Source organism: Conger conger, chromosome 3, assembly GCF_963514075.1.
Source record: "Conger conger chromosome 3, fConCon1.1, whole genome shotgun sequence".
Lineage (NCBI taxonomy): Eukaryota > Metazoa > Chordata > Actinopteri > Anguilliformes > Congridae > Conger > Conger conger.
In genome coordinates, this window is record NC_083762.1 from 38,309,608 (window position 1) to 38,335,830 (window position 26,223).

Below are 26,223 nucleotides of genomic sequence, written 5' to 3' on the forward strand. Positions count from 1 at the left end.
ATTTTGACTACATGAAATGTGGGGTTAGAAATAAATGAAATTAAAGGTAATACGAAATCATGTTGTTTCTTCTGTTCTAAAAACTATTCCTTGCCATTCGTGTGAAATATTATATTCAGTCAATACCATTTTCTTAATAAAATGCCCCTTTATGTTGAAACTCGGTCGGTACACTCCACAGATCGACCCTTCAAGCCTATCAGAGTTTTGACATGGGGCGGGGTTGGGGGCGTGGTGCCGATGTGGAAGACAACAGAAGGCTGGTACTGAATGAGCTACTCTCTGGGCTCATTCCGATCACTTATTTTATTCTTCCTTGTCTCCTTGCTCCATTCTACACATTCTGTAGACACATGTATAGTCCCTTTATTAAACTTACAGTCATTTTGTTAATATAGTAGCGAGGTGTGCATTTGTATGTAGTGCAAATAGAGAAAGAATAACTGCTAAATGTGTGATGTGAAATTCTCATGATCTGCTAATTTGATCAGATTGACACAAAATGTAGGCTACATACTGTATTTGTATTAGGTCCTAACTAAATTGCAAACGGGAGGTTTCACATTAAAACATTGTTGCAACTAAATACATTTCCAGCATTTGTGACTAAATGTGAAAATGAGCTGATTTCATCATTTTAATCTATCTGAAACTAGAGGCTAAACTATAAAATACATTTGTGCCACAGTTGAGCAGGAATGAATAAAGAAACATATGGCCACCACAAGTTATTGGATATTCAACATTTTTCAGTAAAACAATGAATTCTGAAAAATCATGATTTCATGATCCTTATAAATAAGACATGGAACTTGTTAAGTTTGACATTTCATGTAGGTCTAGCTAAATTGAGAGGGGAATTTTGCAGTGCATGCACATTTGCATACAATTCAAAGCACCGCTGATTTTGTGTGTTTTTCAAATTTACCATAAACCAATCAAATACTCAGTAGTACTCAGTAAAAACAGGCATGCCAGTTTATCTAGGGGACAAAACTATTATTTAATAGTTTAACTTATTTAAATCCATGTAAAGTCACTGTTGGCCATTGGCTTGTTGCAAACACCTGACTATACAGTTAGTGATCAGTTGTGACTCTCATAAAATAAAGACATGTACATGTGACATGGATGGAATGTCAAACACAAAACAATTGAGTGACCTGGTCCACCAGTTGTGCCATCGTGGTGCCATCCTGATACACATCATACCAATGGAATCAATTTTAAAAATACTGGATATTCCCTGAAACAATGTAGTGAGAAGTAACTACATACTGCAGGCTGCTGGTTAACATGGCAAAGAAAATTCGGTCAGAGATGAGTCGATGGACGCCACCGGAATTTTCAAGTTATGCTTTCTGACTTTGTGTACCTTTCATTGTGAAAGTTAGAAATGGCAAACATTTCTCAACCATTGCTCTAGCAGCAAGTTTTCAAAGGCTCAACTTTTATTTTGAAATCCGACAACCGGAAGTACCTGATTGTTGCCAGAAACAGTTTTTGTCCTCTCGGAAGTACAGAAACGAGATAGACATGTGTTTACAACACAAGAGGGCTAAGTTACCCTTTAGACACGGCAGCAGGAGCAGAGATATTTCTGTCACCAGTGCCAGCGTGCAGTTTTTATTAATGCCTAACTAAGCTCAATGCCACCGACTCAAATTAATTAACGTCAATTGTATCGTTCTGTCCAAGCTAAAACTACTGCCTGAGATAAGGACGTAATCAACCTCGTGACAGTAGAGGTAACGTGCAAGTTAAATAGCTTTTTTGTTTTATTAAATGAACATGTTGCCTAGCAAGCAAAAACAGTTAAGCCTAATGGTTAAGTTACGTTTCTCAAGCTGACCATCACGTTGCACATCAAGCCCTTGCACCCATTTCCAACTAGATCAGTTATCTAGCCAGGTTAGCTACGTTATTGACTGTCAGGTCATAGGTTTTTATAGTGCTATTGATGTTGATTAGCCAGTTATTAATAATTTCACCCCGAACAAACCCTATGGTAGCTGTAGCCATTTGGCTGCCGGGACAGCCGGGTATTAATTGTTGAAATTTGAATGTCACAAGGAAACCCAGCTGGACAGCATATATCGACTGAAGTCTCGTTTTCGTCGGGTTTTTTAAAACCCAGACGTTTATCTTTCAGTTCATCATGACAACCGTTCCAGAATACTGCTCCCTGTTCAACTGCCTTCAAGACCAGTTGCTGCTCGAGGGAATTCGGGAGATTCTTGCTGTCCAGGGGCAACCGCTGTCCAACGACAATGCATCTAATGATGAAGGTTTGAACGAGTCATTTGATACGAACCCGTTGTTTCATTCATCAACCGATGTAGATGTGAGCATATTTTTACTGTACAGTTGTAGGAAAATATAAGGTCCAAATTTTTGTCCTTTGAATTTCTATGTAACAGAAGATCTGGGGCAGTTCCTCCAGGAAAATAGTAATTTGGATGAAAATAAGGCAGAGGGTATTCCTGTTGGGGAGATCTCAGACAGGATGTTCTGTTCAGCCTGCCAGTGTCCCTTTGAAAGTCGCGAGGAGCAGGTGAGTGCACAAGAATCTCTTTGTCATAATAAGTTCATCTTGAGCATGTGATCATCTGGACCAACCACCTTAACTGCAGTTACCGTCCTGGAGTCCCTATAGACAATCTAAATTGAGAAAGCTGTTCAGATTATGCGCAATGATGGACAAATTATGTGGCATTCATCAGTAGAGGACTGATGACCCTGTTACCAGCCTTCTACTGATTTGTCTCGGAACTCCTATTGAGATAATGTAGCCGGGATGACAAAATATCCTAAACTGGTCCAAAAATTGTTTATAATTATTTGACGGGGCTTTTGGCTAGCTGACCCACCTGATTTTCTTGTTTTGGCAGACAGAGCACTACAAACTGGACTGGCACCGCTTCAACCTGAGACAGAGGCTGGTGGGGCGAATCCCAGCTACAGCTGAGGAATTTGAGAGGAAGACAGGAGCAGGTGAGACCCAAACATTAGGGAAGTTAAAAAAATAATAGTTGGTGCTGGTGCTGATGGCCAACATATGCTGCTTTCTGTGCAGATGATATGTCCAGTATCTCTGGCTCAGACTCTGAGGAAACTGATTCGGACAGCAATTGGTGTTCCCATGGTGATGAGGAACCAGCCTCTGGGGGGAACGAGAGCCCTGTTAAAATGGAGCAGCCCCTCCACCGCTTGAACCCAAGGGTTATCTTCCAGAATGCTCAGGGAAAATACCTTTCTGTGTATCGTTGTGTCCTGCACAATAAGAAGGTGGGTTTTATCTTGAATATAGAAGCGCTAGAAGGGGCATGTGGGTTTCAATGCTATGTTGCACGTAAGCCATGCCATGTAGAAAAAGGTGTGATATTCACTATACTTAATTACTTGAAGGAACAAAATGTCTAGTATGAGAATCTTTTGCTAATTTTCATAGTTGTACTTAGAAGTTTCATAACTCACCGTATAATTCACTATAATCTCTTGATATTTAAATAAATGGTATTGAATCAACTTTTGCAATGCAGTCATTGCACAAGCAATACAATTCCACAATTAATTTAGCTGAGGTTCGCACAACGGAACCAATTTTAAACAGCAGCTTAAGGCTTTATGCATCTGGATTCAGTTAGTTGGGCAAAGTTGTTTCAGATTGCTTTTTTCTTCTGTAGAACAAGAAGCTTATGGATTTTCAAAATATTGTTTATTGAAGGTGAGGTCAGGCCTAATTTTAAAAGCCAGCTGAGCGAACTAACATAACTGTAATGAGCTTTCCTACTGTAATCATAGGCAAGGTACAAACAATCATCCATCCATCCATTATCTGAACCCGCTGGGGGGCTGGGGCTGTATCCCAGCATACATTGGGCAAAAGGCAGGAATACACCCTGGACAGGTCGCCAGTCCATCGCAGGGCACACACACCATTCACTCACACACTCATACCTACGGGCAATTTAGACTCTCCAATCAGCCTAACCTGCATGTCTTTGGACTGTGGGAGGAAACCCACGCAGACATGGGGAGAACATGCAAACTCCGCACAGAGAGGCCCCGGCCGACGGGGATTCGAACCCAGGACCTCCTTGCTGTGAGGCGGCAGTGCTACCCACTGCACCATCCGTGCCGCCACAAACAATCATATGACTTCAAATATAAAACAGGCTGAAAATTAGATGATTTTACATTGATGACAGAAATAGAATATCAATACTTGTTTGGCTGCATTGCTGAATTGGAAAACAATTTGTTATGTTCAGTTAATAAATGGCAGCAGGATATTGCAAATAGGTTTTTGATTCATATCGTAATTATTTTGGGGGATTTATGTGTGTGAAAACAGTGTCTGACAGGTACATTTACACACAGACCCATGCAAATAATTTCTACACATTTAGCAAGAAATGCTATAATTTACTTTGTAATCTATTATTGACTGTTCCGTTTGGGTTGGACTGTTTTCATCCACTGGGCGGTGATTAACGCGTCATCTCTCTGCCTGTCCTCCAGATGGACCCGGTGGAAGACCTGGCTTCTACCCTGCTGAATATCAGTTGTAAGTCAGTATGGGTCATTTTGATGACTGGAGGGGGGCACTTTGCAGGAGCAGTTTTTCAAGGGTGAGTGGATATTTTAATGAAAGTGTCAATCCTAGTTCACCGCCTATGTGGAGACCTCGAGTGTGTGTTAAAACTACACTGCGTTGGTACTGCTACTGCAATTCGGTTTATTTTTGACACATTCAAATATGTTTCTGCTCCTACGCCAACACAGGAAAGAGGTTCTACAGCACAAGACGTTTCACCGGTACACGGTGCGGGCCAAAAGGGGCACAGCTCAGGGGCTGCGGGACTCCAAGAGCCAAAGCATCGCTCCCAAATCTGCTGGTGCAACCTTGCGGCGCTACAATGAAGCTATGCTCATTAAGGTAGGGAAGATGCTAGCCTGTACCCGCAAAACCTCCTTTATGGAGTACCTGGTGTTGATCACAGCATTTTAAGTTTGCTGTTCTTTTCTGTGTAGGCCAGGAATGTAGAGCTGGAAAGAGTGTTGATGGACATTCAGAGAATGTAGCTTGTGGCCGACTTCAGTAAAATAACATTATTTTATATATTTATATTTTAATATAAACAATATATAAATATTCTTTAATACTTAATTAAATGCTTGGTATTTTAAAATTGCATTTTGAATGCTGGTTTATTTATTATATACAGTGTCCAATATTGAAATGGCCAGTGGCCATGAGTTTTATGTGAAAGTCTATTGGCAGATCATTTTCCCTGGATAATTGTTCTGGATTTCCTTATAGTTAATGTTATTGTTATAGCTGTGTAACGATTATCTGTCTTGTCATGCCTTCATTTGTAAGGCTTACATTACACTTATTGATTATGAATGGGCCTCTTTGCATTCTTGGTGACATCACATTTTTATCTTCCTGACAGTAACAGTGATGTTCTCCACTACTGTACATCTCACTGGATGAGACTGTATGCAAAGTGACTGTATTTAATGAATAATTAAGTTGCGCTTTAATCAAAGCGTCGGTCCTTTCCCCTGTCTGACCCAGGATGTACAGGATCTGCTGGAGAGTTGGTCCGACTCCCTGAGGGAGGCAAACGCAATTTTCCTCCGTGCCCCGAGCTACAACCGCACCATCTTCTTCGGGGGACGGACACCACCCCTCGACAAGACTGACCCCCGTGTTCGCACCTTGCCTTTCGCCACTCGCCGGGCCACTTTTCGGGAAGTCGTAAGGGTGCACGAGACACTCTCCACCTTACATGTCTACGGTACGCCAAATCTAACTTAGTGTTGGGTGAGTTTGGTTAGCAGAACGAGAGGGCACAAATGGAAGGAGAAATTCCGTACAGATATTAGGAAGTATTTTTTTACACAGCGAGTGGTCAATGTGTGGAATAGCTTGCTAGGACATGTAGTGGAGGCAGAAACACTGGGGGTTTTCAAGACCAGGCTTGATACGGTGCTAGATACTATTTAGCTTTTAGGCAAATTAAGCAGTAGGTACACTTAGAGGTATAAAAAGGTGAGCAATGCTGGGCCGAATGGCCTGTTCTTGCCATTACCTTATGTTATGTTGCAGGTCGGACTGCCCTCGTTGTCTAGAGGTGGAGGACGCCTCGTGTTCACAAAGCATTATTTCTCTCATTTAGGGAAGGACACTGATGTCTCCAGCATCTTAAGCCCTTCAAAGAAAGCTTGGAGAAAGAAGCCTAGTAGACCAGAAAGAGCAGCACAGACCAGCCCTGCTCGTGTTACTGGTGAGATGTACAGCACTCTTCCTTTTTTTATAGGCCATATATGACAGATTAGTGTGTTGGATCACTACTTCACAGGATTCAGTGTTTCTCATAATTCCCCTGAACACATGACACTATGAGGCAACGGCAGGACCTTAGTCCTTTATCCTGAGGTTGTGTTACTTTCCAAATGCGCAGCGCCCCCTGTGGCAGCAGAGGAGGTGCAGCAGGAGGATGGGAGCACAGACGAGGGGGACGTGGAGCAGCTGGAGGTGGTGGAGGTGACTCTGGGGACTCTGGAGCTCCGGGAGTTTGAGGTTCACCCCAGCAGGAGGCGCCGGAGGAGGAGAAAGGAGGGACACAGAGGGGCGGAAGGTAACTGAAAATTGTAGGGCATTGGCATCAGATTCAATGTTTCCAATTTTTCCAATTCCTTTTGAGTTGCTGTCTGAAAGTCACTCTGAGTGAATAATGGTGCATTTTTGTTAATCCGGTCAGAAATTGTATCACTGTCCAAATACTTATGGACCTCACTAATATTGTTTTCTGCACTTTACTGAGCTTGTCTGGTGTATTGGAACTTATGAAATACTCTGCAAACTTCGCCTTCTGGTCCTCTTGATTGGCTCAATTGCACCAGACAAGATCCAACGAGCACAGGAAAAAAGTTTTTCAATCCAAAACAATTACCATATGTAATTGACCCAAGTCTGCTGAAGGGCACAGGGTAACCTTTGGGGCCGTGACCGTGAGTGTGTGTGGTTCAGCCCCCAGAGAGCCAGAGGAGCCCAGGGAGGGTGGGGACCCTGTGGAGGGGGAGGAGAGGCGTGCGAAGAGGAGGCCCAGGAGGGCTAAAAAGACGCAGCCCGCAGAGGAAGGTGAGGCCCCAGCGTCGCTCCTGGCAGCGCCTCCTTTAGGAGGAGTAATTAACCCCGCTCTGCGTCCATCCAGGTGGGGGTGCAGACGGTGGGGAGTATGGCGTGCTGGACGCCGTCTTCACCGCCTGTAAGACAGGACAGCTGGATGCCCTGCGCAGCCTCCTGCAGCTCCAGGACCAGGGGAACGAGGAGGAGGGGGGCGAGGAGGAGGGCCGGGGGTGTCAGTCCCCAGAGGACGCCCGGGCGCGACCTTCCTCCGCCTTCCTCAACCGAGAGGTGGACTCTTCTGGGTTCACCTTCCTGCATGTGGCTTCAGCAGCGGCGCAGCGCGATGTGGTCAGGCTGCTGCTGGATGCTGGCGCTGACCCAGCATGCAGGTAACTCCCTCCCCGCTGTGATTAGTGTGATTGCGAGGCCTAATAGAAGAGTTCATATATACACGGACCACTTTATTTGTTACACCTGTACACCAGCTTGTAAATGCAAATATTTAAACACCATAGTATTAGCAGTAGTAGCAATAGTCCACCGATTTGCTGCAACCACACTGCATTTCCTCAAGGAAATACACATCTCTAGTTAAACATGCAGATTATTCAGTGGAGGGTGGCAGTGTGGTATAATGGTTAGGGACTGGTTAGGGGGTGTAATTCGAAGGTTATTGTGGGTTCAATTTTCAGTTGGAGTGATACCCTTTTGTCCTTGAACAAAGTAGTTGAGCAGCTCTATACTTAGATTGTATGTGAGTCTGTGCATGTCAGGATGGCCGAGCGGTCTAAGGCGCCAGACTCAAGGTGTATGCCTTCCACAGATATGGGTGTTCTGGTCTCCGATTGGAGGCGTGGGTTCGAATCCCACTTCTGACATACCTTTTTGAAAACTCACTTCAGATTGCACTTTTCCTTCCCTATCTCACTGCTATAATTAGCCATGTATATGGTATAGGTTATAATTGCAGCTATGTAAAATTATTTTAGTATTCAGGATATTCTAGCTGCCAACCGTGGTATGCTAGTTAAAAAGTTGATTTTCAGGGCTTCAAGCTTTATCTATGCGATCACTCTTGGACTTTGAACTGTACTTTCCTCTAGAGTCTTCAATGCACTTGTCCCTGGTTCTGATTTGCACTTTATTGTACGTCGCTCTGGATAAGAGCGTCTGCTAAATGATTGTAATGTTATGTCATGTAAAAGTCTGCCTAACACCGATAAGTACAGTGGCTTCAGAAAATATTCAGACCCCTTTTTTCACACTTCATTGTGTTGTAGATTTATCTACATTCAATAACCCATAATAACATAATAAGTGAAAGCATGTTTTCAGTATTTTCAGTGTGATTGCGAAGCAATACACTACTGTTATTCGAAAGTGTAAATTATTATTCTGCCGGGTATTTTGTCCTTATACTCCTCCTACAGTTTTCAAGATATCAACACCAAACCAACTGGATAACCCCTGGCATTGTTTCCGAATGGTGTGCTTGTTCACAGCTTTTCAATATTTCGAATAATTTCCAAGATATTTAATGTTTTCCAGGGAAAAAATTCCCAATAGAGAATGAGTGGTGGAATGTTGACCATTGTGACACAACAATGGCCTCTTGCAGCTGAACTGCTGCCAGCTGATAATATCAGCAGGCTAGCGTTTAGCACTTCTATATATTTACATAGCCTCAATTGCCTTGTATTATGCAAATAGCCAAACACCCACCACTCTGATTAGCTGTTACCAATACCTAGCAACAACCTAGTAACAACCTAGCAACCACCAAGGAACACCTTAGCAACAACCTAGCAACAACCAAGCTACCACCTAGCAACACCCTAGTAACCACCTTGTAACACTTTAGCAAGCCCTTGCAATGGCCTAGCAACCAGCTGGCAACCGGCTTGCAACATTTTAGCACCCATGACCAACATCCTAACAACCACCTAGTAACATTTTAACAAGCCTTAGCAACACCCTAACAATCACCTAGTAATACTTTAGCAACACCCTAGGCTCACTGTCGCAACCACAACCACTGTACTTTCTGTACAGAGTACTTTCTGAAGCCACTGTATGGATTGTCTCCTGCTTAGTCTAATCAACTGTACGCCGCTCTGGATAAGAGCGTCTGCCAAATGCCGGTAATATAATGTAATGTACATACGGAACACCCACCCACTGAATAAAACATGAAGGGAACGCCCTCCCCCACCTAATATGACATTCAGGGAACCCCTCCCCCACCCTAATAAAACGTATGCAGACAGCACCCTCCCCCATCAAAAACATGCATTTAATTCTATTGCATTACATTAGTCACTTGAAAGGAAAAAATATATAAAACGGAAACGAAAGGTTTTTACCTTCCAGGTTTATACCTGCATGTTTTAAGGATGATTTCCAAAGTGCAGGATGGGAATAATAGGTTGGTGTTTAAGTGTTAATGAATTGTAGTCATCCCAATTCAATTAATTTCAATTTTATTTGTATAGCGCTTTTCACAGGAGACTGTCCCAGAGACAATTTGCATAGTAACAGAAAGGAAGACAAATGGGAAATATCAGCCCTAAGCCCCAAAATAGCATATCTTGGGGGATGTCCCTCGGCCTATGATTTGAGATTGTGACAGTCATGGTTGTGATCACTGTGTTCAGAGATCTTAAGGGACAGACTCCCTATGCTGTGGCACCTGACAAGGACACCAGGAACGTCTTCCGCAAATACATGGCTGAACACCCTGACAAGTACGACTACATCAAAGCACAGGTGAGCTTTTCCTGACACTGTGCTAAATATAGAACCTCTGCTTCAGTAGCACAGTGAAAACAGTGCCATAAAGAGTAAATATTACCAGGGTTACAATGCTACTTTAAAATAGTAGCAGGTAGGAAATTAAAGAATTGGGCAGTCATCCCATGATGCTTCATGTACTGTCCCCATGTTTTTGTTTTTTTTTGGCTTTGTACTCCACAATATTAAGATTTATAATGAAACAATCCACATATGGTTAAAGTTCAGATTCTCACCTTTTATTAAAGGGCATTTCTATAGATTTTGGTTTCATCGTGTAGAAATAATGGCGCGTACATAGCCCCCCCACCCCCCATTTTAGGGCAACATAATGTTTGGAGCGTATACATTTTCGGCCAATGAAAGTAGTCATATTTAGTACTTTGTCACACATCCTTTGCATGCAATTAATGCGTGAAGTCTGTGACCCATCGACTTCAGGTGCTGAGTATCTTCTCTGACAATGCTCTGTCAGGCCTGTACTGCAGCCATCTTCAGCTCCTGTTTCTGAGGCTAGTTGCCTTAAGTTCAATATATGAAATGCATGCTCAATTGGATTAACATTCGGTGACTGACTTTGCCAATCATTTCCCCGTTTTTGGCTTAGTAAAATTCCTTTGTTGTTGTTTTGCTCCTGTGCCATTTTAGATCCCAGGGCCGCTGACGGAAGAGATTGAGCTGAAGAAGGCGGAGAAGAGACGTGTGCAGAAGGCTGCCAGGAAGCAGCGAGAGAAGGAGCAGAAAGAGGGGAGGCAGAAAGAGCAGGCTGAGCTGGAAGAGAAGAGGAAGTTTGCGTCTCTCAGCGACCGGGAAAAGGTAGGGCGCTGCAGACCGTAACGGGCTGTGTGGAGTGAGGGCTCGTGTTCGGTTTGCCTCGTGTCGTCTGACCTGACCACTGTGACCTTGTTTGATCTTTTGGCACAGAGGGCCCTGGCTGCAGAGAAGAGACTGGCTCAGCAGATGGCCTCCACAGGGACAGAGTTCGCCAACACCAGGTACTGCTGGCAGAGTCTGTTTGTGTTTCCCCAGTGTGGAATCATGACCGTCACTCCCGATGCCCCCACTCATCTCAAGCTCTGTGGGCCAATTCGGGGAGACTTGGGTCGAATACATAATTGATATGGTGGTCTGTTGATCTTGCCGGGGGGAATTGAGCCAACCAAGAGGACTAGAAGGCGAGATTTGCACTTTTTGAGAGTAATTCACAGGTTCCAATACATAAGACAAGCGTAAATATTTTAATTCAAAACAATTACATATTTGACCCAGGTCTGGTATTTACACAAATGAATGTACCCCATTTATCAAATGATCGTGCAAGTTCTAACATTAGGGGGGATTTGATTGTGGCTTTTAAATTAATTAAAGGGATTAACAAAGTGAACTACAGGTGATTATTCAGGGTGAGTTTTAGCAGAACAAGGGCATAAATGGAAATTGGCAAAAGATAAATTCTGCACATATATTAGGAAGTATTTTTTCTTACAGATAGTGGTGTATTCCACTGTGTGGAGTAACTTGCCAGGACATGTAGTGGAAGTAGAAACACTGACCAAGGCTTGATATAGTGCTAGGTACGATTTAGCTTTTAGGCAAATTAAGCAGTTGATACACTTCAGTGGTAGGAAAAGGCTGGGCTGAATGGCCTGTTTGCCGTTATGTTTTTAAAATTTGATTGCAAGGTGAGTTCACGTGCATGTTCATGGAAAGTATCTGACTTATGAATTTGTCTGTAAATGTTCCTAACATCAGGTATGTGGGACAGGTTCAGGTCTTGTATGTTCACATTTTCTTGCACAGCAGACAGGCTCATGTAAAAAAAAAAAAAAAAAAAAATCAGTCTCCTTGATGCCTTTTTTACGTCTTCTTCGTTTCTCTGTGCCCCAGGCGATGCTGGCAATGTGGAGAGTCTCTGCTGGGAAAGATCCCCTTTGAATACCTGCACTTCTGTTTCTGTACAACTCAATGTGTCCAGCAGCACCGCAAAGCCAAGGCCTCTGACACCAAACCATGACCTTTGACCTCTGTGCCCTGCCATTACATCTGAACCTTACCAGAAGTAAAGTAGTCTGATTATGAGAGAGGCCTGTTGCTACTGCCAGCACCTCACCTCCTGTCTATGGCCCCCTATGGACAGAAGATCTGGATTTCAGCCGATAATACTCAGGGAAATGTAGTTTCCTGACTTAGAAATGTTTTGTTTAATGGTTCAAAATGATTTTGCATATGCAGGGTCTCATAATCTCATGCATGTTGCATCTCACATGACCAGCTGTGTCATAATGGTTTACAAAAATATAATTACAGGTATTAATGCAATTATAATGCAATACACAATTATTATTAAATAATTGTAATATTTAATCATATAATAATTAGTATTTACTTCAATGTCCACTTCCGTGATGGTCTGGCAGTCTGGGTGCATTTAGATTACAGCACTTGGAAATGAATGAAAAGCATTTAAACTGCAATAAAACGCACATGATGAGGTTTTACAGGTGTAATTATGGAATGTAATTATGTCTGTAATTACCACTTGATTTGATAAAAAAAAAACATATGAATATTTGTACAACCAGGATTTGTATGAATTATGAATTAAATGTTTTCCAAATGCCAAATAAAGATTGAATCTGGCCTGGGCTGCTGGTTAGCTCATTTCGTTAAGGCTCTAGGCTGTGGTGAATGGATGAGTCCCGTGGTGTCTGGACCATATCAGTGTTGACTGTGGTAGCTCTGTAGGATGTCGCGCAATTGGCTATTGCATTACCCAGGGAATGGTTTATCCAGGAATGGTCCCGCTGGTCTATCCAACAGACATAGATTACAGTCAAAGCCACATATGAAAAGTCTTCCTCTGACTCCACTCTATGTGAGCCTATCTGTGATGTGTAAATAAGCAGCTGGTGACAACGTGGAGAACCGTTGATCTATGTACTCTCCCAAATCAGCAGTTGGGTTCACGGCAGTGGAATGTATGTGGCTGTGGTTGGGGTAGGATTGGGTATATTCCCCGTTGGGAGCCAAAAATCTAAAAAAAGATTTAATCTGGCCAGCATTGTCCCAAAACCACCAAGAATCCCCTTCCTCTAATTCTGTCTCCTCACCACAATGTGGTGTTTATTTCTTCATTTTAAATAGCTGCTTCCAGCTCATATACACATCTGAACTCCAGCCACAGCAAGGCATGATATCGGAGTGCTTGCACTTCAGTCTCAGTTTTCCTGCTGGGGACGTGCAGGTGGCAATACTCTCAAGATGAATAGTCTGATACCAAATTGTGGCAAACAAAAAAGTGGGGGGGAAAGCTATTCAGCACCTGGTTATTTTTTATTTCATTCATGTCACCGTAAGTGGACGTGGAGCTTCACTGCATTAATATTGCATTTTAATGAAAGGCATGAAAAGTTACAATATGAACAAATTTTGCTTGGGCAGCAAACATCTGAACCACACCAACTCAACATCTCAACACCAGTCCTATGGTTTGAGGCTTTTTCCTGAGTCATTGATTGAAAAGCAGACCTCCTTAACAATGATGATGTTTTTTTGCAAGCTGGAACGGTATATAATTGAGCATAAACTGTTGCAGTGAAGAGGCAGGGCAGGTTTCCATGGCTTATAAATGGAAGCAGGATTTGTTTCATTTGCTCTTACAGTGGAGTGACATCACAACATTTGCATTAGTCTGAATTTATACAACTTTAGAATGTTGATTTCCAATTTTGTGAGACTTAAAGCAAGTGAGCACTGTGCAAATATGCAAGTTCAAAAATGAACAAAAAGGTGCCACGTGACATAACTACTGTAAAGAATATGCAAAGTACCCAGGTTATTGGATATGTAAAAAAAAAAAGAAATCAAAATATGTCCAAACGATTGTCATTACTGATTGCATCATGTGAGGCTTGACCTAATCATATGACACCACTATTTCCTAAAAAAAAGAAATGAAAAAAATGATCTTGGTGGGTGTTTTTGTGCATAAAAACAATTGGTTGTAGTGCTCCAGTGTAAATTTGTGATCAATTTCTGGCATTTGACCAAAACAGTTTTTGTGTGCAATAAAGGATAATTTGGATACAGAAGTTTCTGACTTTACATTGGCTAGCATAGGGGCATTGACAGGTTTGTGGGTTAAAACAAGAAAAATACACATACGCAGCTTGTACAGCGACATTGCTTCCAGTCCCTTCTTCATGAGTTCATACTGTAGGTGGCAAATTCTCTTACCGTTCTCTTTCCATACCTAACATAAGCCAAGCTTCCTACAAATGTAACTTATGTCAAATTTTTTCATCTAATTTGCTGAAAGTTACTTATTTGAGCCTGAATTTAGGATCTGAAGAGTTCCAAAGGTGAATTTCAATAAATCTGTGTTTTTGCCACATATAATTGCACTAGCAGTAAGCATTGTTAGTCCCATTCAATTGTTATTACTTTGATATCTTTTTCTCACTGGGAGCAGTCTTTAGCTGAATGTTTCATAGGAAACCGTTTAAAACAAGGATGAGAATAAAATGCTATTGGTAAAAGGAATCTAGTAACATACACATGTACAACCTCTGGAGGCATAATCTCACTCTACAAGCTGTGTTACTTGAAATGCACTTTCCTGCTTTCAGCCATAAATCCTGCTTATGTCATTGTGGAGCAGTAAGTTCTGTATCTAAAATCACAAAACATTGTCTGGCCCAAAGGAAAACCAGTGGTTCCCAGCCCTGTTCCTGGAGATCTACCATCCTGTAAATTCTAACTCCAACCCTAACAAAGCACACCTCATTCAAAAGCTAGAGATTGTATTGAGCAGCTAATTAGTAAAATCATGTGTACCAAGTAAGGGTTGAAATGAAAACCTCTGGTGGGCTCTCAAAGAACTTGGTTGGGTAACAGACCATCCTGAAATAAAATCAGGAACTCCCATTAAGTGAACTGTCCTTTTAACGTCCTTTTAACGGAAACATGAATGCTTATTTGAACGTGGATGATGACATGACAGATGGTGGATAGTTACATGCTGAAGCATGTTCTCCTGGACTGGTTGAGGATTAAAATACTGTTTGGCTCTCAGCGGTATCTGGGCCTTAGGGCTGCACTGACAGGAGCGAAGCAGGTCCTGTCTGGCATATTCTCCATGGCAGTGCTGAGGGCTCAGGACTTGTCGGCGGTGTTGTTCAGCTGAGCCCGGTCCATGAAGAGAACCCTGGCTTCTTGCGGAGCTCTCTCCAGCTCCAGCACTGTGATGTTGTTGGGTAGGGAGGGACTGAGCAGGGGTCCTGGAATGTACAGAGTCTGCTGGGGGCCTCTTTCTGACCAATACCTGCCCAGGTTCACACCATTAATCCACACCTGACCCTGGGAGAAAGTGAGATTGAGACACAGCATTAACATGGGAACATGGGTTACATGGGAAGCCCCCAAAATACCTTACATATGCCACAGTTCTTCCGGCAATCTCCATATTTCTGTAGCAAATGTTTTCATTTATAATCCTTCATCGGTTTCTGTTTCACCGTGAGCTTTGCCTGTTTTGCTCAGCTGCCTTTCTGGGCACTCTGGATTAATTTGTCTGAGCAAATGTTACAGTTTTTCCTGTTAAACGCAAACAAAAAAACTGGCATATTGCTTAATCCTGGGTTTTTTATTTTCTCCCAGTTTGAAATCCCTCATTTCCCCCATCCTGATCCCATGCCTGCTATCACACTGCTCACGTGACTGCCAGTCACATTTAGCACTGATGGGGTCAGGACTAGGGTACAGCACTACACCCTGGACCAGTGTTTTGGCTGTATGTGCCATTATTTGTTATTGAGGTTCCACTCACCTTAGTCCATCCATGTAGCTTCAGGAAGGTATCCCAAGAAAAGCCCATGGGATCCAGTGTTCCCATGTAGAACATGGGTCCATCTGAACCGCCGCCGCCAGTGCTGGGAAAGGAATATTTGGGGCCTGAGTGAGGCCACCCATTGGCTATAGCCCCATCAATGTCCAGGGAGTAGATCAGCCAATCAGTAAGGACATCTTTGCCCAGAATGAGGTCACTCAGCAAGCCCTAGAGACAATGATTCACAGTGATTAATGGCGTATTACATGGTTCTGTTTGGTCAAACTTAATTGACCTGGCGCCACTAATGACATGCTGGTCTTGGATGAGGATAATGTATAATGTCTGATGCAGTGAAAATGAGTCATGATTGCATTTATATAATCTAGACTGGACTATTGCAATGCCCTTCTGGCCTCGCAAGTGATGTAATTGGAGAATAACAGATTGTAGTGCAGCAGGTAGAGTGCTGATGAGGACAAAGAAGTGGGGACACATTACTGCAGCACTTCTATCTGCACTGGCTCTCCGTTAGTTTTAGGAATGATAAAATAATTTTTTTTTGGCTGCCCAGTTAACCCAGTTAAATGTTCTCACAATGTTACTTTGTCAATGTTATAACATTGCCACTACAATGCCACTACACTAGGGTGGCCTGTAGCGTAGTGGTTGAGGTACATGACTGGGACCCGCAAGGTCGGTGGTTCGATCCCCGGTGTAGCCACAATAAGATCCACACACCCGTTGGGCCCGTTAGCAAGGCCCTTAACCCTGCATTCCTCCAGGGGAGCAATAATGTAATGTAATACATGGCAACAAAACTGAGAACCTTTTGTGTTCGCTGGTCACACGGGATGGCGACTGTGTGCATATCAGATGTGCCATCATTACCTTATAAACCAGAAAGAACACTTTGACCAGCCACAGCTAAACAGTGTTACAAAATCTTACATGACTACACTGACGTCTGTGAGCTGCGTGAGATTATAACAGTATGTGTGTACACCTCTGTATGTCTAATCCAGACCTGGGTCAAATACATCATTGTTTTGGATTCAAATTCTTTCCTGTGATAGATGGGTCTTGTCTGGTGCAACTGCAACCAAGAGGACCAGAAGGTGGGGTTTGCACTTGAGAGGATTTCATCGGCTTCAATACACCAGACAAACTCAGCAAAGATTAGAAAAGTATTTGAATCCAAAACAATGACGTAATTGACTCAGGTCTGGCCTAATCAAAGAGCAGTTGGGTGGTGGCTGTGGTACAGAAGCAGGTTTAGATCGGACTCGCCTTGTTGTCATTGATCTTGCTGCCAAAGTTGACCCTTCCCATGTTCTCCACCAGAACGTCCAGCTGGTCCCCAGCCTGTCCTGTCACCTTCATAGCCAGGGTGATGTCCCTCTCCAGTAGACCCTGGTACACCTGGTCACAAAGGAACACATGTCTGAGATTACAGTCTGAAACACTCACACTGCCTCACAAAAAATCATTAATGGAACTGAAAATCTACAAATGCATGCACTTTTTAACTTGTGAATGCGTTATACTGTGCCAGGTCAGGTTTGCTTAGGACAGTGCAGCCAGTCTAGGTGATTCTGGCTGTGCTCTCACCCCATTGACAGAGACGTACGCGCGGTCATGGACACCATTCAGCGGAGAGATGAGTGGTGTTGGCTCAGTCAGGGTCCTGGGAATTTTGGTCCGATAAAGTACGAACCCATAATACTGCAAAATAGACAATATTAGCCCCAATACTAAAACAGACAATATTAACCAGAACCCTGCAATACATACAATATTAACTGCAATGCTGCAATACAGACCATAGTAACTTCCTAACTAAAGGCAGGGTCCTACCTGTTTTATCTCCTCAAAGGTCAGGGGGTGCTGTGATTGGATAGGACCCGGGGGTGACAGCCCGTCCAGCAGGCTGCTGACATTGCCCACCTGCAGACAGTGGAGCCCGAGTAAATGAATATCACCAGCACATTCAGGGTGAGGTCTGTACTCACTGTGATTGGCTGTTTAGATATCAATGGCCCAATTAGAGCACAGAGGATGTAGGCACACCTTTTGTAGGGTGACGAAGCCATAGGCAAACTTAGGGGTGGCAGGGGGCATGGGGCCTTCAGGAACTGGGTAAAACTGGATAAAAACACATTACAGACAACAAATACTTGTAGTAGTCAGTGTACAACTGGGTGGAATGTATTTGTTAAAATGTTCTAACAGAAATTGTAGACTGTAGTCACTTTAAACCAGTGGTCTCCAACCCTGGTCCTGGAGAGCTACTGGGTATGCTGGTTTTCGTTCTTACCCTGCAATTAACTATAATCAACTGCTCTAATTTAATTAATTAACTCACCTCACCTGGTTACCTGGGTCTCAACAGGTGCTGATTTTAAGGTGAAAACAAAAACCAGCAGACCCAGTAGCTGTCCAGGACCAGGGTTGGAGACCCCTGCTTTAAACATTTATAATAGTATAACAGCAATTGTTGTCTGTTGTCATTGTAGCTGTATAACATTTATTATGGTATATGGCTACAGTGAAAAAGCAGGCATTCAAGAAAAATGACAGAATACCAGGTACATCAGTTATTATGGGTCGGTGTGGGATAGTTTTGGACTCCCTCAGACTTACTCTCTTTATTACGTCTCTGATGGCCAGTAGCTTTTCTGTGGGGTCTCCTGCCTCTGACAGAGGGGCATTATAGTCATAACTGGTCACCACCGAACGGAACCTTGTGTCGTGATCAGCTCCTGTACAATTAAACGTCCAATGAGCAGCCATACATGTCTGCCAGTCCTGTCAGTCATTACCACATAACATAAGGCATATGAATGTTTATATTTGGATTTTTTATTTTTATTAGTGACTGGTAGCTGGGAAGAATGTAATTAAGAGAGGTGATTCATGAAAAACTGACAAACCATTCCAATAGCCAAAGTTTGTTCCTCCTTCGAACATGTACCTACAGGGAGAGAACAAAGGTAAGCATGTCTATATAGTATTATACATTTTCAGAGGAAGTGGGTGCTATTCCTCTGTAAATGTCTTGCCATGCCCTACCACATGCTCAAGTACTAAAGAGTGTAATAGTTTTCTCTTGCATTGCAGCTAAGTTTCAGTTTCCGTGAATCTGCTCGTTCTCAGGTTTCGTACAAAGGTAAAAACATTTAATAGGGGGTTTCATATCTGTAAAACTACTGAAGCAGATATCCACTGAATAACGTGTTCCCTCCCTGCTAAACGGAGAAGTGCAGTTCTCACTGTGCTTCAGCCTGTATGCAAATGTAGAGTGACTGTACTAATTTACATGGTACAGACTTTGGATTTACAAATTCAGTCATCACTAAGAAAGTATACTGACGGAGGTGCAGCTACAGCAGCAGTTAGTGTCCTCTGTAGAGATATGTCAATATAGTAGACAATGACATTTAGTGATCGGTGTTGTGGTATTTTCACCACTGGCAAGGGAATGTGACCATGACAATGCATTCTCCCCAAAACCATCTGAGAACAAGAGTACAGAAAATCCTCAGAGATACAGTCATTTTGATCATACCATTATACCCCCTCTCCTCTCTGTGTTACTCTCTGCCAAGAGAGTAAGGTGTTACTCACATATTAACATTGGCACCCATGGACAGCATCTCTCCCAGCATCTTGGTGACCTTCTGAGTGTCAACCTGGGCATGCTTGTCTCCCCAGTGGTCCAGCCAGCCTGTATAGAACTCTGAGTTCACCTGCAACAAAAGGTTACCCTTGTAAACATCCAGCCAATTCAGTTGTAATTCACAGAAAAAGATTATGTTGTATAAACTGTGTAATTGCAAAGGTATTTACGGCCAATAAACAAAGTCACCCACCAGAGGACCTCTTGGTTCAAATCTCCGTTGCCGCTTGAAAGCTGTGCTGATGTTTGTGTCTGAGTTCAAGATAAGGGAGCAACAAGACAGGCTGTCATGTGCAGCTGACCATAAAACTGAAACTAACACCAACACAATTTACACTTCACAATCTGACATGAAAAAAAATCTGGATTTGAATACGGCAGAAACGTCTTGAAGGCTTCAACATCAATGAATGCGTTTTAGATCGAGAGAAGCATAAAATGCAACCAGCTTCTTAGACTGAAATTGGAATCATGGGAACAAGAGTTCTTCAAAAAACCCAAATCAAGTCTCCCAAAAACAATGGAAGTTTTAGGAAAGGCAAAGTGTAGACACACAAAATTCTGAAAACAATTGTACATAGTTGTGCAGGTCTTTCACTATACTAATACTGAGTAGGGCCTCCCTTTGCTCTCAAAACAGCCTCAATTCTTCATGGTATGGATTTCAAAGGGTTTGAAAACATTCCGCTTAGATTCTGGTTCCATGTTTACATGATTGCATCAAGCAATACCTTCAGATTTGTCAGCTGCACATTCAGGCTCCCAATCTATTGGATTCAGATCCGGTGACTGGGAGGCCACTGAAGAACACTGAACTCATTATCATGTACATGAGACGATGTGTATCTTTAAATATCTATGACCTGCTGTCCCCTCCTCCTTCATACTTTACCTGTCCCAAAGTCTATGGTGGCGTACAGGCCCTGCAGAGTCCCGCAGATCATCTCCCGGTTGGTGTTCCCGTCGGTGGTGAAGAGAACCACGTCCTCCCCCAGGAAGAAGCGGAAGAACGTGCGCAGGTGGCGCATGTAGTTGTAGTCACAGGCGAAATAGCTCCCGTACTCATTCTCCACCTGATTGCCAGAGGAAAGATCTAGAAGGGACTTTTTTCCCCTCTATCCTAACCCTGTCTGTTGTTCATTGTTTAGTGTTCGGTCAAATGAATTGCAGAGTACAGGAGTAGAATGCAACAGAAGTAGCGCACAAAATTACACCTTATCAAGTTCCTCACACAAAGAGGTGAGCATTAAATGGACATGAGTCGCACTCTCCTCAGAACATTAGACAAAGGGGCATTCATCATAATCGCCCAAGAATACAATGTGGGAAATTCTATTGGTTTTGTTAAGAGCTGGAACAAAATCATTCAGTTCACAAGAGGACAAACCTATGTAGAAAAATAATTCTCAATATTCTCACAAGATCCTGATTAGCACTGGAGTGAATGTTAGTTGTTAAGTTAAACTAAAGCTTATAGGTGTTTTAGGAAATAAGGCAACTAAAAATAAATCATGACTGAAATTTTAAAATTATTTACACATACAGTGCAGTGCACATGCATTTGGACAGTAACACAATTTTTGTTATATTGCCTCTTGTTGTAACCTCATATTCAGAGCCAAGAAACAAGATGAAAATGTGTCACTGTCCAAACAAGTATGCACTGGACTATTGCGGTGTTATTTCTTATATGGTTACACTCTATGTTTTACCTGTATCTGTAATATTCTCTTGCTGCTCCGCCAAAACTATTATTCAGTTCTTACTGTACTTGCTGTCCGTCTATATTATAACCTATTTAATATGTTTCCTCCCAGATTTCCATTCCTGTTCACCAGACCTCCAGAGTTCTGCTCACCTGCACACTGATGATGTTCCCTCCATTATTGTAGAGCCAGGGCCTGATCTTGGGCAGCAACATGGCCAACCAGTTGCTCACTGCTTGCAGGTAGTCTACAGAAACAGACGGGGATGTCACACAATGATTTCACTGTAGATCTGTGTAATCAGTATCCAGCTGTGGGTTCCTCAGTCTGCTTCTGTTTCCTCACTGACTGAATAACAACCATGATGCTCAAATACAGGGACTCTCATTGAAGGCTGACTTGACTTCCCTATTACTCATGATTGATCATTTTTTCTTCCAGGGAAGAAGACATTTGGAATGAACCTGTAACATTTTAAGTCTTGTTTTCTTACGCTGTCGCCCTTAACAAACTTCTTGGGCTCATTCCAATGACTCATTTTATCCTTTGGCTCCTTTTATTTCCACCTGCTCCCATTTCCACCTGTACCGTTCATCTTCAGTTCATTATGTATCCTAGTTTTAATCTTACATGAAACCGTCATACCCATCCATTCATCCATCCATTATCTTAACCCGCTTATCCTGAACAGGGTCGCAGGGGGGCTGGAGCCTATCCCAGCATACATTGGGCGAAAGGCAGGAATACACCCTGGACAGTCCATCACAGGGCGCACACACACCATTCACTCACACACTCATACCTATGGGCAATTTAGACTCTCCAATCAGCCTAACCTGCATGTCTTTGGACTGTGGGAGGAAACCGGAGTTCCCGGAGGAAACCCACGCAGACACGGGGAGAACATGCAAACTCTGCACAGAGAGGCCCCGGCCAACGGGGATTCGAACCCAGGACCTCCTTGCTGTGAGTGCTACCCACTGCACCATCCGTGCCGCCACCGTCATACCCATTACCTGTTATTTTTTTATTTTATTTTATTTTTTCATTTACCTCTGTTAGACAGGAGATAGCATGACAAGAAAAATTTTAAATGGCAAAGGATTCTTTCATAACCCTTTTGCCTCTTAGGGTATTATTGATGCCCTAAGAGGTAAAAACCTATGTTGCTTTGTTATAACTCAAATACTATACCACAGAGCTTAATTTGTTAACAGTTATCTCTAGGTCAAACATTTTAGTACACCTCAGATTTCACTGTGTTTAGTAAAGATTTAAGCAGTTAAACTTCTGTAAATAATCTCAAATGTCACAAGGTAAGAAGTGAATAGTCAGAAAATACTTAACAGGATAGGATAGTGACCTAATTCAGATGATAGTGACCTACATTTTGGAGTTAATAAAAAAGTCATATTTGGCTATATAAAGAGGTGAACAAACTCTTACCATTTTCAAAAAAGAAGTATAATAAAGGTTTGAAAGTTCATTCAACCACTTCCTAGATGTGTCCAAACTTGTATTGATGACATACAAATCCTCTGTCTGAAGAAAAGTAGTGTTAGAAAATGTAGCTAAATGTAATCCTCTGCAGCATTTATCATAACTAGGCAAGGATTAGGCTGTGTGGGAGTGGCTTGGGTTATGGCTTATGTTTTGTCGGAGGAAGAGCTCTATGGGGAGGGCCTAGAATTGTGTGGACCGGGCTTGTGCTATACCTGGATCTGCTGAGCGAAGAATGATATTCGGCTTCTCAAGCAGCCAGGCAGGTAGCCCGCCCTTAAGGAAGAAAGACACATTCAAAGTAGACTCAATAATATGTACTTGAAAGACTTATGAGGTCGTAACAGCAAAGCAGGTGCTTTAGGTCTTTAACTTTTGTATTCATATGGCCATATGCTCGAAACATTTGGGAATTTTTGCTGCTGGCCTATGTCTGACCTCCCTCTGGCAAAAGAAGAAACTCGGGACCTTAATAGTGTGTCCCGTATAATAGCTGCCAGTTGTTTCCAAATTTCCTCTTTTCTCTCATGTTCTCTTGATGAGTTCAGTGGGCATGACTAAACTGCGACCTTGTTTACTTCCTGATCTGATCTCTAAAGTCAGTGTCATACAGCATATTGCTTTTATTGAAAAAGCTACAATAAAAATTAGTTTGTGAGCTATACCATCAAGCAACCATGAAAGTGGTCAATTTCTGTTAACTTTAGATAACATAACATAACATAACATAACATCATGACATCATGCCAAGCACTGCCTTTCCTACCCCTAAGTCGACCTACTGCTTAGTTGCCTAAAAGCTAAATAGTATCAAACACCGTATCAAGCCCCGTCTTGAAAACCCCCAGTGTTTCTATGTCCTGGTAAGCTATTCCACACAGTGACCACTCTCAGTGTGAAAAAATACTTCCTAATGTCTATGTGGAATTTATCCTTTTTTTAATTTAGCCAATTTCCATTTACGCCCCCTCATTTTGCTAATCAAACTCAACATGAAGAATCTCCTGTAGTTAACTTTGCTAATCCTGCTAGTGAATTTAAAAGCCTCAAACAAATCTCCTGGAAGTCTCCTTTTACCTAGTTTGAGCTCACTTAAATCTTTGAGTGCCCATGGCTATATGCCATCAGGTCTTGCTGCCTTATTTGTCTTTAGTAATTTATCTAATACTTCTTCATCCCCTATCTAACACATTCTGAGTATTGAATATACCTTCCGGCCTATTAGTAAAAATTTGAAAAACTCAACAAAGTAGCCATTTAACACATGAGCACACATGCTCCTTCACTACTCTTAATACACTACTCTTTAACTTCCCTTTTTACTACAGTTTTGAAGGAAATGCTCAAGATCACATTTAGCATCTTCTGCGGTTGCCTTTCAAAGAGCCTTTTGGCTAACCTTAGTTATTTTTTAATTTTTTTTACATTTAGGCCTTTCAATTCATGATGTAGAGCAATAATATAATATAGCTAAATCTAGAATAAATTCTTTCCCTGAGATATTCTTCTTCTTTTTTTCTAAATTACAGGCATACTACAACATTTACTTATTAGCGAGCATTGCTTCAGCCAAAAACTGCACAAAGTTTATTTGCTGCAGTTTTGGGGATCATAAAAATTTAACTGTAACTTTAGCTTAAACCCTGTTTCTTATCAGTAGTAAGCAATCTCCAAGATCAAAAAGATTTACTAAACACACCCTACTTAGTTTTGGAGCTAGAAAATGATCAGGCGCTTTCACTCTTAGAAACAGTGCATGTGGATTGCCTGGCGGCTTTGCTCACACAAATCAGTTGTTAATAGCTGAAAGTGTAGTGTCGTGAAGTCTACAGTCGGTCTCACCATCTCCCATTCTGCACAGATGTAGGGTCCGGGCCGAAGTATGACCGAAAGGCCTGTCTGATTAGCCAGGTCAAGGAAGTGTTCAAGGTCTTGATCTCCACTGAATTTGTACACACCTTGCACAGTCTCATGATAGTTCCAGGGCACATAACTAGAGGAAGATAGAGCAAATACTGTCAAAATACTGTTTCTCTACAGTTCTCTACAACGGGTAAAACAGCATATGAGATCGACATCTTATAAGTTTAAGTTATTTTGCATTTATAAGAATTAAAATTTGTCTTAGAACTGGATTTGGATTTGACCCTACATTTGAATGGCGTTGAGTCCAGTCATGTACATCTTAAGCAGGCGGTCTTTCCAGTAGAACCGTGGAATACGGGAGTAGTGTATACTGCCAGAGATGTATTGATATGGTGCACCATCTTTCAGGAAACAGTTGTTCTTGTAGTCTATAGAGAAAGTTCTGGCTCCAGATGTCTGGAGACCACAGGAAAATCACATTCAAATACAGTACATTCAGTGTACAATAAATTATGACAATACTTTTAACTCTATATTTATTTATATTTGTATATTTGGTCCCAATTTGAAATATAAATAAATATTGGGTTGCTTTAACACTAAGAATCCCCAGTGGAAATAAAAGATGAATAAACAACTTATTAACAAAAGAGGACAGGGATCTGGACAGTATTCATCAGATAATCTTACCTGTGCGCTACACTGAAACACGTTTAACACAGATCAAACTAAAACAAACAAACAAACTTTCATTTCTAAGGGAATCCACGCTTTTTGTAAAAAAAGAAAATGCAACTTTCTTTTCGTTTTGGAAATTAACTACTCAGTAAATAAAAGTTAGTGAATTGTATAACTACCTTGGAGTTACTTTCCATTGGATAATTAGCAGTAAAGAAATAAGATACTTACCGCATCTGTATTAATTACAAAGCAAGCCAGACTAAGGACAGCAGTGAAAACAAACGCGGCATTCATAGTTTCTAATACCCTAAATCACACGACCCGATCATCTCCCTGAATGTATCCTTTTACGACGTAGGCCTATGAGCTAGCCCTTTAAATGTTGTAGAGGACAGTTTTTGTAATGGTCAAATTAAATGCGATCCAGTCACATAGCTTGCCCTCCCCTGCTGTATGGGGACAGGTAAGAGGTAACTGTCTCCATGTAACTAGCTTCTCAGTGAGAGAATGCTTATCATGTGATTCTCGTGCAGCTTCTGCTAGGTCTACAACGAAAATATGCAGAGACTATTTTATTTTGTTTGAGAGGGTGTACGTATTGTTTCTTCCTGGTTACACTAATAAGGTTCCGGTTTGCTTTCAAAGAGTTGAGCAGAGAAGTTCCGCTGTTGGAGATGTTCTGTTTAATACTAGCGGAAAAAAGTTTCTGAGCAGTAGTGATGGAATCCTATCCCGGACTAGCCAGAAGTAAGGAACGCTGTCGCATTTAGCTGACTTGGTGCGCGTTACATATTTTTGCTTCAGTAGAGTATATTTGAAACACAGCCCACGAATCAGTTTTTTGCTTCTACAACTGCTTGAGTGTACAGGGATATTTTCATTTTGCGCCTTTATTTTATTTTATATTTTCGTGAATATATTTATTTTGTATTATATTTATTTTGTATATTTACTTGACTTTTATTTTATATTTTATTTTATATGTTCTCTAACCCATTTAGTATTTCAACACTTTAATGAGAATTAAAGG

General features: G+C 42.0%; 2 protein-coding genes and 1 non-coding gene across 4 annotated transcripts; 2 read left to right on the plus strand and 1 right to left on the minus strand.

The window, feature by feature from the left end:
• Nucleotides 1–1,518: 1,518 nt before the first annotated feature.
• Nucleotides 1,519–12,574, plus strand: ankzf1 (ankyrin repeat and zinc finger peptidyl tRNA hydrolase 1). 2 transcript variants are annotated; one of them, XM_061234836.1, is made up of 16 exons: nucleotides 1,519–1,748; nucleotides 2,138–2,288; nucleotides 2,421–2,554; nucleotides 2,892–2,994; nucleotides 3,077–3,288; nucleotides 4,525–4,634; nucleotides 4,789–4,942; nucleotides 5,588–5,810; nucleotides 6,192–6,299; nucleotides 6,477–6,653; nucleotides 7,046–7,156; nucleotides 7,230–7,533; nucleotides 9,799–9,910; nucleotides 10,583–10,750; nucleotides 10,859–10,929; nucleotides 11,822–12,574. In XM_061234836.1, exons 2-16 carry the CDS (start codon nucleotides 2,159–2,161, stop codon nucleotides 11,946–11,948), a joined length of 2,244 nt encoding a protein of 747 aa, XP_061090820.1. In that variant the 5' UTR covers nucleotides 1,519–1,748; nucleotides 2,138–2,158; the 3' UTR covers nucleotides 11,949–12,574. The 2 variants fall into 2 exon arrangements, with proteins under 2 accessions (XP_061090820.1, XP_061090821.1); XM_061234837.1 differs by having other exon boundaries at nucleotides 2,153–2,288.
• trnal-caa (transfer RNA leucine (anticodon CAA)) lies at nucleotides 7,913–8,022 on the plus strand. Its single transcript has 2 exons — nucleotides 7,913–7,950; nucleotides 7,977–8,022. It is a non-coding gene; the product is annotated as a tRNA-Leu (tRNA).
• Nucleotides 12,575–13,246: 672 nt separating the features above from the next.
• glb1l (galactosidase, beta 1-like) lies at nucleotides 13,247–25,716 on the minus strand. The gene is made up of 16 exons (XM_061234838.1): nucleotides 25,422–25,716; nucleotides 24,799–24,968; nucleotides 24,489–24,639; nucleotides 22,862–22,922; nucleotides 21,299–21,393; nucleotides 20,333–20,513; nucleotides 19,634–19,692; nucleotides 19,389–19,510; nucleotides 18,695–18,735; nucleotides 18,405–18,523; nucleotides 17,832–17,906; nucleotides 17,619–17,708; nucleotides 17,373–17,486; nucleotides 17,052–17,183; nucleotides 15,762–15,989; nucleotides 13,247–15,292 (listed from the first exon to the last, which is right to left on the minus strand). Exons 1-16 carry the CDS (start codon nucleotides 25,485–25,487, stop codon nucleotides 15,089–15,091), a joined length of 1,908 nt encoding a protein of 635 aa, XP_061090822.1. The 5' UTR covers nucleotides 25,488–25,716; the 3' UTR covers nucleotides 13,247–15,088.
• Between the last annotated feature and the right edge of the window lie 507 nt (nucleotides 25,717–26,223).

Bases quoted from the DNA above. Each gene is read 5' to 3' on its own strand.
- ankzf1 (XM_061234836.1), top strand. From the start codon at position 2,159: ATGACAACCGTTCCAGAATACTGCTCCCTGTTCAACTGCCTTCAAGAC. The intron at 6,654-7,045 runs GTAACTGAAAAT...TGTGTGGTTCAG, and splicing joins GGGACACAGAGGGGCGGAAG to CCCCCAGAGAGCCAGAGGAG. The intron at 7,157-7,229 runs GTGAGGCCCCAG...GCGTCCATCCAG, and splicing joins GACGCAGCCCGCAGAGGAAG to GTGGGGGTGCAGACGGTGGG.
- glb1l (XM_061234838.1), bottom strand. From the start codon at position 25,487: ATGAATGCCGCGTTTGTTTTCACTGCTGTCCTTAGTCTGGCTTGCTTT. The intron at 19,693-20,332 runs GTAAAGTATGAA...TCTTGAACTCAG, and splicing joins CACCATAGACTTTGGGACAG to ACACAAACATCAGCACAGCT. The intron at 18,736-19,388 runs GTGAGTAACACC...CTCTCCCTGTAG, and splicing joins ATGGGTGCCAATGTTAATAT to GTACATGTTCGAAGGAGGAA.